The sequence below is a fragment of the Acipenser ruthenus genome, chromosome 15 (assembly GCF_902713425.1).
Source record: "Acipenser ruthenus chromosome 15, fAciRut3.2 maternal haplotype, whole genome shotgun sequence".
In the NCBI taxonomy this organism is placed as follows: domain Eukaryota; kingdom Metazoa; phylum Chordata; class Actinopteri; order Acipenseriformes; family Acipenseridae; genus Acipenser; species Acipenser ruthenus.
In genome coordinates, this window is record NC_081203.1 from 24,300,674 (window position 1) to 24,318,602 (window position 17,929).

The following is a 17,929-nucleotide window of genomic DNA, read 5'->3' on the forward strand; positions in this document are numbered from 1 at the left end:
TTGAGGTTCGTGAAGTAAGAATATTAATAATTTAAGAATGCATGCTTGGGTTATTTTTATTTGCAGTGAACAAAAGAACATACTACCCCGAAAAAAGTATTGGGGCGGTTGATTTCTAAATATCTAGGTATTCCTGATGAGATAAGGTCTCCTCTTCAACTGCATAAATGAGAAATCCTTCTCACGAATACAGTTCTATCCAACTGCAATGGTGACTGCTGAATAGTACTGTACTAGGTGAGGCCATTAGTAGAAAAAAGAAACAGGGCAGAGGCTGGGCCAACCATGTACACTACAAGTGAGCTTCTTAACCATTATGCAAAAGAGTTGGGATCATTTACAGATGTGGTTATAGAATTTATAATCTCACCTCACCGACAGGAATTACAATCCGTAATGTAACATCCGTAATTACAATCCATAACATACATAAACAAACATTTCAGTCATAGTTGAACCACATTGCACTCTACTGCCCCCTGTTCAGCTTCCAACCAAAATAACTCCCCTCATGAAAAAAAAAAAAAAAACACAAATACATTTATGCTGCTTGTGGTAAAACTTCAGAGTCACGTTTAGCAGGCAAAGCTGACATATCCTGACTGATGAAACATTACGCAACTCAAGACTTAAAAGCAGAACTCAGTAAAGTAAACCCCTTACCATGGTGTGGCAATGTGCCCCGCCCCTGTGTGCATTTGTGTGTTATATGTTGTATGTTGCGTGCGTGTGTTAATGTTGGTGTATAGATTGGTACACGGGATATAAACGGGTCTGTGTTTCACGTGTATTTAAAAAGTGTAGATTTGTATTTAGGCACGAGGAGAGCACAAATCACTTCACGTGCTGGTTAAATGTAATATGTGAGCACGGGGTTGCACAGAATTAATTCACGTGCTGGGATTCAAGTGAATAATTAATTAGTAATTGAATCCCAGCACAACAGTATATATAGATGCACGTTTCTTTCACTCAGGGTTGGGTGTTCAGGGCGAAAGAACGGGAGAGAGAGGAGGTAAAAATAATAATAATAAGAATAATAATAAGTGTTTCTCACCGTGTTTGTTCGTCCCTGTTTGTTAGTGTCTGTCTGTTTTGTCTACCTGTTTATTTTGGCTACCAGTGCCGTGTCCTGTTTTGTGTTTCTGTTTCAAACTTTTTATTTTCTGTTCTGTCTGTTAATTATTAAATGCTGACCGCGATCACGCGCTCAGCTTAACCAAAACTCCAAGTCTTTGTTTATTTATTTCCTGCTTCTGGTCTGACGCCACCCACTCCGGCCGTCTTTGTGACACGTGGTGTCCTGCGTGGGATCTACAGCGCCTCCAGAACTCAGGGCAGAGCAGGAACCGCATTTTTTTGGATTACAAAAAAAAAAAAAAAATAATAATAGTAAAGCGAGGATGGGAAGAAAGAGCTGCAGGAAGCAGCGGAAGCAGCAGCAGCAACAACAACAGCTGCAGCACTCATCCTGCATGCCAGGCTGGGAGGAGGACAGCCACAACAGGGCAGTAGCCACCCCTCTACCCCCACTGCCACCGGGTTCCCCACTGTCCCGGGAAATATGGGACTGGCTGGTGCACCCCGAGGGGAACTTCCCCAGTGACCTCCCCTGGGTTATTCACGCGCTGCAGATGCGAGATGGGAAACGATGGGAGGACTGGGAGCAACAGCACAACCCGGCATCCGTTCGTGACCTCACCATGGTGGTGCTGGGGTACCTAGCTGCAGACATGGAAGGGATGCCTTCCAGTGAGCAAGAGGGAGAGGAGCAGTCGCTGCCCTCTCCAGTACCTGAGTGGGAGGAGCCTGAGAGTCCACAGCCCAAGCTGGAGGAGCCTGAGCGTCCACAGCCCAAGCTGGAGGAGCCTGAGCGTCCACAGCCCAAGCGGGAGGAGCCTGATCGTCCACAGCCCAAGCGGGAGGAGCCCGAACGTCCTACGCCTGAGTGGGGGGAGCCCGAACGTCCACAGCCCAAAAGGGAGGAGGTCGGGCATGATGGCTGGGAGGTTTTTTTAAAGAACCTCGCGGCAGAGTTATGCCCTGGCTGTGGGGCTTATGGGCACACGTTAGCCATATGCCCCACCCAGTATGAAGAGGAGGAACTAGCGCCCAGACGGGGGGACCACGAGCGTCCAGCGCCCAGACGGGGGGACCATGAGCGTCCAGCGCCCAGACGGGGGGACCGCGGGAATCCGAAGCCTGAGAGGCAGCTGTTCCCACCTTCACCAGCAGAGCAAGAATGCCTGCTGGTTTCCCCAGCACAACCAGCAGAGGAAGAATGCCTGCTGGTTTCCCCAGCACAACCAGCAGAGGAAGAATGCCTGCTGGTTTCTCAATCACAACCAGCAGAGGAAGAATGCCTGCTGGTTTTCCCTTCTGAGGCAGAGCCGCACCAGTCCCCTGCAAGAGAGGCAGAGCCGCACCAGTCCCCTGCAAGAGAGGCAGAGCCGCACCAGTCCCCTGCAAGAGAGGCAGAGCAGCACCAGTCCCCTGGAAAAGGGGGAGACTACACGCTGCTCCCACCTCCATCGCCAGGAGACTACACGCTGCACCTACCTCCGTCGCCAGGAGACTACACGCTGCTCCCACCTTCGTCGCCAGGAGACTACACGCTGCTCCCACCTCCACCGGCAGGAGCAGAGCAGCAGGAGCTGCCTCTGCCTCCGCCACCTCCACCGGCAGGAGCAGAGCAGCAGGAGCTGCCTCTGCCTCCGCCACCTCCACCGGCAGGAGCAGAGCAGCAGGAGCTGCCTCTGCCTCCGCCACCTCCACCAGCAGAGGGTGAATGCCTGCTGGGTTCCCGTCCACCACCAGAGGGTGAATACCTGCTGGGTCCCTTTCCACCAGCAGAGGATGAATACCTGCTGGTATCACTTCCCCCACCAGCAGAGGATGAATACCTGCTGGTATCACTTCCCCCACCAGCAGAGGATGAATGCCTGCTGGTATCACTTTCCCCACCATCGCAAGGAGAGGAGCGGGAGCTGCCTCTGCCTCCATCACCATCAGGGGGAGAGGAGCAGGAGCTGCCTCTCCCTTCAACAGAAGGACCAGGACTAATTGCTGGCGGTCCTCAGCAGCCCTTGCATAGGCTGCTGAGGGAAGCACGGGGAAGAACTGCCCGGCCGCAGAGGTCGAGAAGAGGGCCAACACCCGCACCCCAGCTTGTCCTGACTCCCTGCCTCACTTCGCCCAAGGATGCCTGCCTCGCTTCGCCCAAGGATGCCTGCCACGCTTCGCCCAAGGATGCTTGCCACGCTTCGCCCAAGGATGCCTCGCCCGGGGCTGCCTGTCGCGCCGCATCGCCTGGGGCTGCCTGTCGCTGCCTGTCGCTCCGCATCGCCTGGGGCTGCCTGTCGCTCCGCATCGCCTGGGGCTGCCTGTCGCTCCGCATCGCCTGGGGTTGCCTGTCGCTCTGCATCGTCTGGGGTTGCCAGCCGCTCCGCATCGCCTGGGGTTGCCAGCCGCTCCGCATCGCCTGGGGCTGCCAGCCGCTCCGCATCGCCTGGGGCTGCCAGTTGCTCTGCATCGCAGCAGGGAGTACTGTGGCCGGAACCCCACCAAGGAGAGCTGCCGGCCATGAAGAAGGTGGGGGAGGTCAGGAGACCTGCTCCCACTGCAGCAGTTTTGCTGCCGGAGATCGTGGGGGAGGTCAGGAGACCTGCTCCCACTGCAGCAGTTTCGCTGCCGGAGATCATGGGGGAGGTCCGGAGACCTGCTCCCACTGCAGCAGTTTCGCTGCCGGAGATCGTGGGGGAGGTCAGGAGACCTGCTCCCACTGCAGCAGTTTCGCTGCCGGAGATCGTGGGGGAGGTCCGGAGACCTGCTCCCACTGCAGCAGTTTCGCTGCCGGAGATCGTGGGGGAGGTCAGGAGACCTGCTCCCACTGCAGCTTCTTTGCTGCTGGAAGTACTGTGGTCGGAGCCCCACCAAAGGGAGCTACCGGCTACAAAGACAGGGGGAGAGGTCAGGAGACCACTTTCCCCAGCAGCAGTTTCGCTGCAGGAATGGACCAGCATGCTGTCAGCCGTGCCACTACCGGCAGGGGTGCTGACAGCATGGCCAGCCATGGGCCCACTGAAGCCTCCCTTCCCAGCCCGAGACATTGTCCTGGACTGCTGGATTTTTAAGGGGGGAGGTGGCCGTTGAGGCCATGTGTGCTGCGCACAAGGGGGGGTATATGTGGCAATGTGCCCCACCCCTGTGTGCATTTGTGTGTTATATGTTGTATGTTGCGTGCGTGTGTTAATGTTGGTGTATAGATTGGTACACGGGATATAAACGGGTCTGTGTTTCACGTGTATTTAAAAAGTGTAGATTTGTATTTAGGCACGAGGAGAGCACAAATCACTTCACGTGCTGGTTAAATGTAATATGTGAGCACGGGGTTGCACAGAATTAATTCACGTGCTGGGATTCAAGTGAATAATTAATTAGTAATTGAATCCCAGCACAACAGTATATATAGATGCACGTTTCTTTCACTCAGGGTTGGGTGTTCAGGGCGAAAGAACGGGAGAGAGAGGAGGTAAAAATAATAAGAAGAAGAATAATAATAAGTGTTTCTCACCGTGTTTGTTCGTCCCTGTTTGTTAGTGTCTGTCCGTTTTGTCTACCTGTTTATTTTGGCTACCAGTGCCGTGTCCTGTTTTGTGTTTCTGTTTCAAACTTTTTATTTTCTGTTCTGTCTGTTAATTATTAAATGCTGACCGCGATCACGCGCTCAGCTTAACCAAAACTCCAAGTCTTTGTTTATTTATTTCCTGCTTCTGGTCTGACGCCACCCACTCCGGCCGTCTTTGTGACACATGGAAAAATAATTCCACATCATTCCAGCTGTTTTCACGTAGACCTAGCAATACCGCTGCCAGTGGAAAGAATTACAAAGCCAAGACTGCTGCTTACTGTCATTTAGAAACAGTTCACGTGGCTAAAACTCTTACAGACTGTAGTGCAAGATAATATTTTGCAAGCAAATGAAGTGACCACACTGCATGGTACACACTATTGCGTAAATTATTAAGTACAACACAGCTTTTCCTCTTTGTTGATGTGCTAGTAAGTCTACAATGCCCGAACCTATAGCAGTTACGACAGAGATGTTTCCAAGAAACTTTTACTAATCGTCTCAATCCAGAAAGCTGATTTTGTATCACCCTCTATTGGTCGTGTGGGATATCTACAATTCTATCTGTATTAACTGAAAATAGAATTGTCAATATAGTGTTAATTTGTTCTATGTTTTGAGAAGATTTATTGTAACAATAGACTTCAGTTTAAAAGTAATATAATAGCTGAACACCTGATTTTAAAAAATGCTGGATTATCAAAATTATATACAACAATTAGATCATAAATATATATGTGACTAAATATGCTTTTATCTTTTCTTTAACCTGGATTCTAATCAGATGTTTTACATTACACCACCACCACCAGATGGCAATATAGTTTTATTTGTGGTAATTATTTAAAATGTCATAATCCATGTTTTTTCTGCTTTTTCTACCTCCTATAAGCATAGTCAGCATTATCACTGTCCCCTTGTGTTGAAATCAATTTGCATTATTTGTTTGGCAACATTAATTTAATTTCTTTTAATACAATTTAGATTAAAAGAAAAAAAAAACGGTAGCTTCCCGTGCTGTGTGATGATCAGACCATGTAACCTACACAGGAAGTGAGTAACTACCAGGAAGCAGTTAGTCATTTACACATTCTATAGAGCGGTATTTGCGGAAATCTGCATTCAGAAAAAAACAAAACAATGTCATGCAATGGTAAAGCAATAAACAAACACAAGTTTAAATTGAATCCAAACTTTCTGCACACATCTCTTTTAGAGAATGTCACAAACAACTATTTCTTGGAGTTCATTTCAGATCTGACAGCATACTTGCAGGCTCTGGATTGACTAAGCTGATCTGCCATATTTCACGGCTGAGTGTCATATTCCTGAGAGCTCAGCTGAAAGGAAGACACTCTTTCCATGAATACCAATGGAACACGTATCATTAAAAACAGGGCTGGTTCCCCCAGAGATATTCCAGGATGTAAAAGACGGGCGTGTATTTGCTGAATTCTACAGGGAAGTCGTGCTGTCTTGGAAAAAAATAAGAGATGACTCATCTGAATAACTTTTTTTCCGGGTGGAATATTAAGGGAAAAAAAACGACTTAGTCTGACGTTTAAAGAAAAAAGCTAAATAAAAAAAAAAACCAACACTGTAGGTTTCACAGTACAAATCAATACAACCCACCAAGCCAAACTGTTACACACATCAATAGAGATGTTCACTAAATATGCTCACATGCTCACTAAATATCTTGGTATCCCTGAAAAGATATTTTCAAATGATAGTACTGCCCCAATCCATTTACTATCTGTACCCTATACTGTTGGAAGTTATTCTGACCATCAGGCTCTTTTGTGGCAAGATCAGATTTAATCTGAGCACCTAAAAGATTCTCTTCAAAACCACATTCTAAGGTTTGGGCTGGTTCCTTACTACTGTAGTATCATATACAGGTGCAACTAAATCAAACCAGAAAGTGGACCTCATAGCCACTATCTGTAAAGCAGCAAAGAACCATTATCAGACTTTTTATAGGAAAACCTTAAAAAAATGTACCTGATCCAAGGCTTGATACAGTCTCAAGATGTTCATATTTGGTTGCCTCTTTTATTACCTGGGGTAGGCTTAGCGTAAACGGCAGCACATCTCTGCAAGAAAATGAAAAGCAGGAGTTCAATGTTCAGATATCTTCTCCAAACGACGATCTTTGATTCCTAGCTTTCGAAAGATTTTTTGGATTGCATTTGGCTGTAATCCGTGATAGTAATAGTGATGGAAATGCACAGTAGGGGGCAGCGGTGGTGAGATCATAAGAGAGACAAATTAGGTGGCAAGAATACACATTTGAAAGGCTATTGGACAGCCAGCAGTTATCCCAAGATAAGTGACTGCAAGGAAATGAAATGATCTATCAATAAGTGTACAGGATTTTACATATACAATTTTGTGAGTTTATTAAATAAATAGTGGTTAATTTGGCGCTTTTGCATTGAAAGAAGTAGGGTTTAACATGTAATATGCGAAATGATGCAGATTAAAAACAAAACCAAAAACAACACTTCCTGTGTAAGGTCACGTGGCCCAATTGCAGCTAGACCACTGAAGTGATACCTACAGCAAATACCAGGAACATGTTTTAAAAAAAAACAAAAGAAAAAAAAAAAAAAACCTCTTGCTTGTTTTTATTATCTTACACACACACAGGGGATAAGATGTATATTTATGAGAATAAGCAATAATCTGTACCTGCTCACACAGTAGAAAGCAACCAGTTTAAAAATGTCATCGAACACAAGGACAGAACCTTCCAGATAGAGCACTGTATGGGGAGAGAAAAGTAAAACAGTGAGCGATTCAGGATAACAAATGACAGGACATTTCAAGGGATAACATGTCAATTTCATAAGATAAATGGGGTTATTTGTTCTACTATTAAAAAGGAACAAGCAGACTACAGGTACAAACACAATGGGTGCCATTACAGCTCTAAACACCTTGGCCATTTCTTAGTAGTGTTGTTGTTAAAGTGTAAAACCACTGCATTACATCAAGAGGTTCTGCCGACAGCATAAACCTCAAGAGCACAGCTTGAGTTATGGTTTATTAATGAAAACAAGATTTAATTTGTTAATAGATAGTAACAAAACATACACATTTGTTGCTTTAATGACATTTGTTTCTGGTAGTACTAATGTGATACAGCCATCTGAAATGTCTTTGTATTCAATGGCTTGCATCAGATAGTTTGTATAAAACAATGTAACATTAAGATTAGCTATGCTATTTAATTATTTAGCTATATATTATAAAAGCAGCTAGGGGGCTCCAGAGTGGTGCATCCGGTAAAGGCACTCTGCCCGGAGTGCAGGATGCGCCCTATAGCTTGGAGATCGGTATTTAGACAGGTATTTTATAGTAAAGTAAGCAGAGATAGTTAATGTTAAAATATATTCAGACCACTAGAAAAAGCTACCACGCTGTATAAACTCAATCCGTGGAGAATGGCAGAGATATCTGTGTGTGAATGAGAGCGTGAGAGAGTCAGTCGGCGCAGGCGGTAGGTACACGGCAAACACTTGCGAGTTCGGGTCGGGTTGCAGGTCTTATTAAAGAGGGTTGAGTCGGGTTGCGGGTAAGAAGACGGTGTTACAGCAGGTTGTGGGTCCGGGTCAGGTAGTAGCGGGTCCGAGTCTGAAGCGGGTCATAAAAATTGGACCCGCGCAGCACTATCGTAGTCCTCTGTAAAAAAAACACTATATAGGCAGCTCATAATATTTACAATCTTATTACGTACTGACATAGGTACTGTATAACAAGTTAAACTATGAAATGTATATATAAAAAAAGAGTTCACCATTATAATAGGCTTTTGAAAGCCAAACGTTCTACACAGACAGTACAGTATTCTGCTGACGAAAATGATGTCATGGTTTTAGTGGTGGCCCATGTCTACAATATGAAGACATTTTTAGTCGGATCCAACCGACAGACATTTAGCACCTTATAGGAAAGTCAACCCGCAGGCAGGTGCACCTGACAGAAACCTCTTACATGGGCTCTTCTACCTATACATTGCTTGGTTTTTCCTTTGAAGGAAATACAGACGCATTAGCCTTTACACTTTATATTTCCTGTTTCGTTACTATGGGAACTCTCATAGTAGGCTGACCCGTCTTCAGTGTGGCTTCCACTCTATTTATAGCAATAAAAGAACATGAGAGCCTCACTTTGTTGTCAGTTTAATATTGCAAGACTCTCCTGGATATGCAAGGAACTCCCTTACAGTTTATATTTGAGTGTCATTTATTTAACTTGACAGACTCCAAACACAGTGCATTTTCCTAAGGTGTTTGCATGACATATTTCAATAATTTACTTATATTACTTTATTGTAAAAGTTACTTTATTTCATTGGATGTACCACAGCAATTTCCAGTGGTTTGCTAGCCACAGCACGTAACATTCTTAGTACCTGATACTAAAGCTTCTGTTTTTTACACTTCAGTATAATGCATTAGACTGTTTTAACTTACTTTTACTTAAATTTGAAAGGAGCATTTTATTTTTAGAACGAAAAAAATATGTACCTATATTGCACTACGGGATAACATATGCATATTACAGTATTTCTATCAATGTTAATGCTAGTGTTAGCTTTAACATCTAAAAGAGGAACTTCACACACATCTGTTTGTTTTCTCAGATTATGAACCAAAAGAATTCTCCAGGAATTTCTTTTAACAGCCTGAAAAAAATATATGTATATATTTCTTAGACTGAAACATTTACTGAACTATAAGGATTTCACCTGAGCTTTTTTGATAGTGGTTGGTGACAGTAAAAAAAAAAAAAAACTAATAACCTAAGCAAAGTATTCTTTATAACCTTGCAGTAGCATACAGTACACACTCAGGATTAGGATCACTTTACAATTAAGGCCACTTTTTTCAGCTCTGATTTGCTAAATATAAAGTCACCCTCAATATTAAGGCCATCCCTGTATTCAGTATTAAGGCCATTATCTGTTGTCCCAAATGTACCAGACATGACTGTGCCCTCCCTCATAATACAGCTAGATTTACAAAGCTTTTAATTATAATTGCTTTTAGCAATTTTCTTTTTGATGAAAAGGAAAAACACCAAAAACAACCAGAGACCGTTTACAACCCCCTAATTACGTTTAGTGGCCTCTTAGCTTTCCCTTTGTACACACACCGGTTGTAAGTACATTCTGCCTCAAGTGTACATTTTGCCTCAAGATATGTTTTGCTGAGCTATTTTGATGGAATAACAGCGTTACATAGCTACAGTACAGTGCTCTGTTTGGGAAGCAGGCCTAATGAGGCAGAAAACTGTTTGTTATTTCACAGCCACACACATCAGTGATATTTAAAAGAAGCTGTAGATCAATGTAATGGAAAGTACCACAGAAAGCTGTATCATTTTCACAAATTAACTAAAGCTGGCTGCGCTCCAGTTCCACCAATGTAACATGCATTTAATTTTCAATTCCAGGAATTAATTTGCACATTAGGTGACTTGACCCAGCAGGTAATATGTTGGTAGAGAAGTCAATTTAAAACTCAGTCGTATTATATTCAAAAGTGTACAGGCTTTAAGGCTTTATTGATGATCACACTAACTAACTTTCAAGGCTGTTGTTAAGAAACTAACCGTTTATCCCCTTTCAGAAACATCATTACAATTTTAAATAAGTAAAAGCTTTGTGAAAATGGGTTTAACATTTCTATAAAAATAAATTACAAAAAAATACTTGCTTTCCAGTTTTTTTAAGAATGCCAACCTTTACAGCTATGGCCAGACATTTTACATTACCTAGAATTTTAGGATTCAGGCATACTTAGGTCTTTTATCTAACATCATGTAATCAAAGAAACTACACATTTATATTTAAAAAGTCTACTGGAAGCCATAATAGTAGTACAGTATTTCATGTGAGATTTTGAAATGTCAGAGTTTTCAATTTGTTGTCAGTTTTTCGTTAAGTATATGGAAAACTACAAAGCAGTATGTTATTCAGTAAATGAATGTAACATTATTCAGCAGGTTTCATTCGACTTTGAAGCAAATGAGTTAGTTCTACATGGTGATGCAAAACCTTTGGCCATAGCTGTATGTGCCGTTGTATACCATGGCGAAAGCAAAGCAATGTAAACCTGAAGACGACAATCTTTCCGGCTGTTTCCTTTATCAGTGACAGATTACCCATGTTTGGTGCCGGCCCTCTGTAGGGCAGGCCTGCCTGATGTAACTGCTATTGATCCAGTTCCTTACATGTCTTTTCTTCTTTGATGAGAATATCTTGGATGTGTGGCACTCCACTCTGGTCTGGGAAACGAACAGAAAGAACCATTTTCTTGAGATTCAAATTTTTCTTCACCAGAAAAATCTACAAAAAGGAGAAGATACCATTAGCTGCCATAATCCATGCTTCGGAAAGTGTCCAATATTTATTTTAGACAATATAGACAATTTATCATCTATACTGTTTTATTAACTTCAAAATCGATTTTTTTATTAACTTTATAAATACTATTATTGATTCCCCCTTTAATTCAGTTCAAGTATTTAAAATACAACAATACAGATAAACTGCTGCATCCTATATTACCTTTGCTGTCGTCGTATGGTTTTATTGAAGTAAATTTGAACTAAAACACTACAGTTATTAGGTACCAACTTATATAACATCTATACTGTTTTTTAAATATCTGGGTCATTTACTACAGTAAACATATCTGTTTAACAGTCACCTATACTATAATATTCTATATTTATATACTGTATTCATTTAATAGGTATCTCATGTTAAATGTCTGTATAACAAAAAACTATTAGAAACATTTCAGAATGGAAAAACTATTGTTAGATTACATTTCCTCCAGTACGGGGCGTTCCTAGTTGGCTCACAGAGTTAGCAACCTGTTATCTAGATACAGTAAATGTTAAATGTCATACAGTACAAGCAGACATATGGATATACAGAGACAAATAGCCTTAATTACCCCTAGATTATGTTTCAAATAATTTGTGCTGAGGAAGGTCCTTAGTATCATCACAATTGGACAGTTCTATGCACAACTATAACATTGAAAGAAAGACAGTCTTGTGTTAATGGCATGTGTTCAATAACAAAGATGGTATAAATAATTGTCCAATTGAACATGATTGTGGGGTATTATAGCTTTACATTTCCCACATAAAACAAGCTTTACAATTCCTCAGTTCCCATAATCTGCTGATCTGCTCTAAATAATTACAGGCTGCAAAATGAAGAAATGAAAACTACAGCCAGTCCTGTATTTCTTTTTTTCCTGGCTATTCTCTCAAAATCAACTGACACATATTCACAATGGTGAGCCAAAGCGATGTCATAATATCAAAAATATGTGACAGTTAATCTGCTGAACACCCCTGACACATGTGATTCCAACAGTTACATGAAGCAGATGTCTGAAACCAAGGTTTTAACAGTAAATTTGGTCAAATGTGACCGCCCCCCCCCCCCCCCCCAAAAAAAAAAAAGCATTTAAGCATGAAAACAATGCAAATAATAGATAGGGTAAGGCACTAACACGAAGCCAAAGGTAGTTAGTGCTTGATTATGGGGCTGTAGGTGAGCGCAAACGAGGGCAATCCGATTTGACCCCCTCAAATTATTTTGGTACAGGCCTACTGAGTATGCCTACACTAATCACTGGGAAGCTTCTGAACACACGATACATAAGAAACATCAAACCGACTCAGGAAAGACAGAATGCAGCAGATACTGTTTTTAGTTATATAAAGCAATATTATTTCCTACATTTGCCGATATTTTCTATTGTAGGGTAGTAATGGTAAGTTATATTAATAAAATAATTAGATAGTAACTATGCAGCAAACTTTTAATTTGTTACACTCCACATTTATTATTACAGTATTAAATAGCAAATCATGTTTTCCGTTTATAATCTTAAAAAAAAAAAAAAGGTTCCGACTGCTGAATGAAACAACAGTATCATGTCTATTTGTGGACAGCGTTTTAGGACAGCTGTAATACGAAGCCCCCTCTTTTAGATAGTGACTTTCAGATTTTGTGGTAACAGCGTTTCCTTCACATCATTTCCTCTCTGCGTCTGAACTCGCTCGTTGTAGTGGACACCCTGTGCTAACACGGGTATGTTTTAAGTATCTCAGTTGGACATTCCTCAAAGCACAAACAGCATGTGCTGTGTGCTAGCAATGCAGAAACCTGATGTTTGATTATTAGATTAGGCACACAGAGGCAGCTATTACCTAGAAGCACCAGATAAATGCAAAAAATCTAAGTGTGACATGCAGATTGACAGATGTATGGACAGATATTCCCCTATATCCTCAGAGTCTGTTATTCTCAATAAGGTAGGCTAAATAATGTACATAAGCTTCACGACAATTAGATAAGTGCATCTCCAAATATATGGAAAAACTTGAAGTGTGATATGACCGCCTCCACTACATCCCCTTTGTAAGGGAGTTCATCCGCAGCAATGGGATAATAAATAGGTATTAAAATAGGTACGTGAACCCTGATCTACACAGTGGAAGCCCATGATGCTGCCCCCTAGGCCATTCAAAGGGTTACAGCAATACTGGAAGATCAAACAAAGAGCAACTAAATATGTATGATAGTTAATAGGCTCAGGAGTGTCCACGAGAAACTTTTTTATATAATAATAATTAGGTTATCTATAATGGCAATACACCTATCTTTGTCTTTAGTCCAAAATAAAATAAGAATTACAAGAAACACTCTCTGGTATTAGCGTTACAAGTATGTGAATCTGAATTGCTGTATAAGTTGTTTGTGGTTGACGAGAGGAGAGACTGAAGTCAGGTGACTTGAACAGAGCGGTACTCACGACTCACAGGTTCCAGATCATTTGTGTCAGATGGCTGTATCAGATGGTTTGTATCCGCTGGAAAGTCATTTTATGATTAGCTGTCCTATTTAATGATTCTTATTTAACTATATATTCTAGAAAATATAGTATAGGGTGATCTGTAAGATATAAAGCTTTTACCCCACTCTCAGAAAGCCCCGCTTGCACTGACCACAGCACCCTATTCCATATTCTGGTCAGACTTTGTAATTGATTAGCACAGTGAAATAAAGCATGCATTATCTCTGTTATTAAATATATCCCTCACTGTTGCTTCCTCCAGTGTACTACAGTATGTTTTTTTTTTTTTATTTCATAATGCTTGTCATAGTGCTGTTTTCATGCAGTGGTTGAGAGGTACTCACTAATAGAAGTGACCAGACTGGATCATTTCTACTGAGACAGACCAGGGGCATGGCAGTGATGTTATTTCAGGAGCAGTGCCCTGCTGGATTACTGAATTCAAACATGAAATTGTGTTTTAAAATTACAGTCAATTCTCATTAATACAAATTTCTAGGGACAGCAAAATAATGTGTCTTATCAGTAATTCGTATTATCAGGAATCTAAAGCTACAGTAACACTGTAATCAAATTTCAATTACAGAACAATTTAAAAAGTATTATAAAATGTAAAAGTACTGTGCGTTTTATTGAAAATACGGCTGTAAGTGAACTTTTAAAAAGTATACACTGCAAATGAACTGCACTTGAAACCTGCATGTCCCATTCTGATCACAGGCATTTTTAAACCACAAAAGCAAGGCATCCTCAACATCAGGGTATTAAGCAAATCGGAAACACTGATGACTTGCATCCACAGTTTGCTGTTCATCGGCCTGTATTACTGCATCCTGTTTTTTTTTTTTTTTTTTTAGTTTGTGGGCATGTGGAAATCTGTAGTAACATCTTTCTTTTTTTTCAACACCTCCACTTTTGTTTGCTTTTATGTGCATTCAGATCAGTGCACAGTTCTGCGTGAGCACTATGGCAGCTTGGAACACATCATAGGATCCTTTACACTCAGGCATTAAAACTAAAGGCTTTCATTTTCACCTTTCTTTCCTGAGAGGGCTTCAAAATGATTTTCACTATCAACAAACTCGTGTTAGTAAATTTGAATTATAAGAAGTAATTTACAATAAGCGACTGCTAAATATTTCCGGGACCTTGTAGAAAAGGTATCTAATCCAAATTAGTTTCAATGAAAATTAACTGTAATATAGTATGTACAAAGGGGTGTTAGTAGCTGTCTCTGTCTCAGCATAGCATACCATGCTAGGCCTCACTTAAGTGTTATACGTTTTAAACACATTGAAAGAGGCACTCAAACTCAAGTGCTGTTTCTTAATAAACATTATATTATTATTAGTTTATTTAGCAGATGCCTTTATCCAAGGCGACTTACAGAGACTAGGGTGTGTGAACTATACATCAGCTGCAGAGTCACTTACAATTATGTCTCACCCGAAAGACGGACCACAAGGAGATTAAGTGACTTGCTCAGGGTCACACGAGTCAGTGGCTGAGGTGGGATTTGAACCAGGGACCTCCTGGTTACAAGCCCCTTTTCTTTAACCACTGGACCACACAGCCTATACCTCCTAGAAAGAGGTTCCCTCAGAGTGAAAACCAGTTAAATCTGGATCAATCTGTGTTGTCAAGTTAAGTAGGCAGTTTAGAAGTAAGGGAAAGTCAATGGATTATAATTGAAAGGTTTTGTTCTGCATGTTACCTGTTCTGCACCTTGCACTGATACCTTGCACGACACCTCAATTTGTCTTTGTTTGTTTCCATTAATAAACCGGCTATGGGTTAGTAACTGACAACACTGTGAAACAAACACTGACTGTTAATGCGCCAAATGCAAAATACAGGGTACACCTGCAACTGGAATTATTTTAACAGTGCATTTTACAATAGATAACCGTCAGTAGAACTTCAATGTGAAATCAGTTGTTACATATCTCTACCTACTCTATTAAACAAATGCACTTAAAGTATCAATCCGACATTCTTATTTACAAATGCGTTGTAGGTGGTTCGCCAAATCTACGATAAATCAGCACAAATTCTCACACACTCTTTAATTGCTTGAACCAGAAATTAAACATTTCATTATTTTTTAATAACAAAAATGAGTTGTATGAGTTTATAGGATTGTTATACCCTACAGTGGTTCCAGGTATGTGTAAGGCAGTTTTTGGCTGATCAGTAGCAGATCTCAACAGGGGCCTACTGTCCATGGCTGACTGGTGAGGAAATAAGCTGGTTGGCTGGGGGAGAGCACCGTAAGATTATTATTCATTTAGGAGGGTCCCATGGCAATCTAAGACCCTAACTTTATATTCGTGGATTCTTTCTACTCATATGTTGAGCACTTAATGGGCAAGAAGAGCATCCAGTCCAAACTGGACTGGGGATTCAAACCAGATGGTGGTATACAATAGTCAGAGCAGGGGAATCTTACATAGCCTGATTAGAGGACAGTAACATCTCTTCACAGTTGGGACAGTACAGGTCCTAACTGCTCAGCCCACATGAAATAAAAAGGACAGCTGCCTTGCATGGGAGTCGACTTTATTCAAATATCTTTGTTTTGACTTCCATTTTCCATCACAGGGCCATTCCTGACGGTAATGCTTCAGTGTCTTTACAAACAACACAGTTCATGCATTATGTTATTAGGACAGAAGGTCATGACAATACCACAGTAAAGGTATTGCAGAACACAGGCCTGTTCCAAGAACCCTGTGTACTTTCAAGTGCTTTCTTTCAAAATATATATTTTTTCAAGGACAAGGAAAGTGTTATCCCTGTCCCTTTCAGACTCCTATGGGGAAGTGAAGAGGTGATCGTGTCTGAGGGAGGAGGAGTAGGAGGAGGAGGAGGAGGTGTGTTTTGTCAGGCTGTCCTATGCTTGCACTCACCCCGGCTGCCTCTCGCTGCAAGATCTCGGTGGCTCTCTCAGGACTGATGCCCAGCTGAAGCCACACGGGGCAGGTCTTGATGAGTTTCTCCAAGATGCTGATTCCAGGCATGAGAAGCTGATTCCTGGGAGATGAAGGTTCACAGGCCTGGCTACCCTGGTCATAGTCTTCTGGGGCTGTCCTGGAGAAAAACAAAAGGAAATGTTTTATGATCTGTTGTGCAATCGTACTGTGCTCATGGCAGTAGTGCAATAGTATGAGCAATTCCTGAAAGGATGACAGACGGCATAACCCTAACCTTGTTTCATTTACAAAGTGTATAGTGCAGTTGTAATATTTGTGGAATGGCAGGAAAAATACTATTTCTTTTTTTGTGCATTTAGATAATTTTCCTTCCTGCAACAGTCCAATGGTGATCTGATTGCGGCGTATAGTGGTAACAGAAAATTGTTACAGGAGACCTGGCTGGTCCGCATTGCCACATGTAAATAATTAATTTACCCTGTTACATTTATAATGGAATTTCTCTTTTTCCTAGTAAACGCCCCCGAGTAAATGTATTCCCCAGGATCTATGACGCATGATGTGTGAATACAAATATGAAAACGATCTGGATTGTGGGAACAGCATATATTGCTGCAATGCGGACAATACAGGATACAGCAAAGGCAAGAGGTGTGTTTCTTGTAACCACTGTAGGGTGTTATGTAATATCAGCTTTGTAGTATTGGGGACCAATGCAAAGACAAATGTATACAACCAAGCAAATAGATAGGCCCCAATGTTGTTCACAGCAAACTGCTGCAAACCTAACTAAGAAACACTGCTTTGATGGAGTGTGCAGATAACACGATAAGCTTGAAGTACAGTGAGCATGTTAGAGACATGTGGGGACTCTGTGGTAAATATTCATATCAAAGATTTGTCACTGCACTATTAATAGATGATCTGGCACTGGCTCTGTTTCCTGACATGCTGAAATAACAAGTCTATTCAGAAATCATGTTACACAATATAAAATATTTGAAACTAAACTTATTGCAGTATTACTGTACGTTTTGCTTGACTGAAAATTTGGGGCCATTGTGATAACTTAATAAAAAATATTAACATTATATGAAAGAAAAATGTACTCAGATTTTATACACACTGCTATGGCTATTCAATAAAAACAATTCGGTTAAGTCATCTATATTACACTATTGTCAAGCCAAATGATTTTTTATATTCAAATTAGTCATTAGAAAATCTTCTGCATGTCATTATATTGATAACAAACTTACCATTTTCATGAAATGGACCAACTACAAATGAATAATGACCACTGCCTTGACCTTATTCCTTATACTGGTTCCTTTATGGTGTACTAAAACTTTAAATATGACAGTTTTAAACACATTGCTGCCTTATCTAGCAGCGGTTATTTCTCATTATTATCCGATTTCAGTACAAACTGATATTATCATGCTATAAATTATCTTAAAACCACTTAACAC

General features: G+C 41.3%; 1 protein-coding gene across 2 annotated transcripts in view; it reads right to left on the reverse strand.

Moving 5' to 3' along the window:
- Positions 1-17,929, reverse strand: part of LOC117422281 (ras and Rab interactor 3-like) — a 41,169-nt gene that overhangs the window by 9,141 nt on the left and 14,099 nt on the right. Inside the window, exons 2-5 of one of the 2 annotated variants that reach the window (XM_034927853.2) lie at positions 16,434-16,614; positions 10,874-10,988; positions 7,325-7,397; positions 6,635-6,726 (exon numbers count right to left, since the gene is read on the reverse strand). In XM_034927853.2, the coding sequence (XP_034783744.2) occupies positions 6,635-6,726; positions 7,325-7,397; positions 10,874-10,988; positions 16,434-16,614 (461 nt within the window). Of the gene's footprint in view, positions 1-6,634; positions 6,727-7,324; positions 7,398-10,804; positions 10,989-16,433; positions 16,615-17,929 lie in introns of those variants that run through there. The other variant, XM_058987538.1, reaches the window with a different exon arrangement.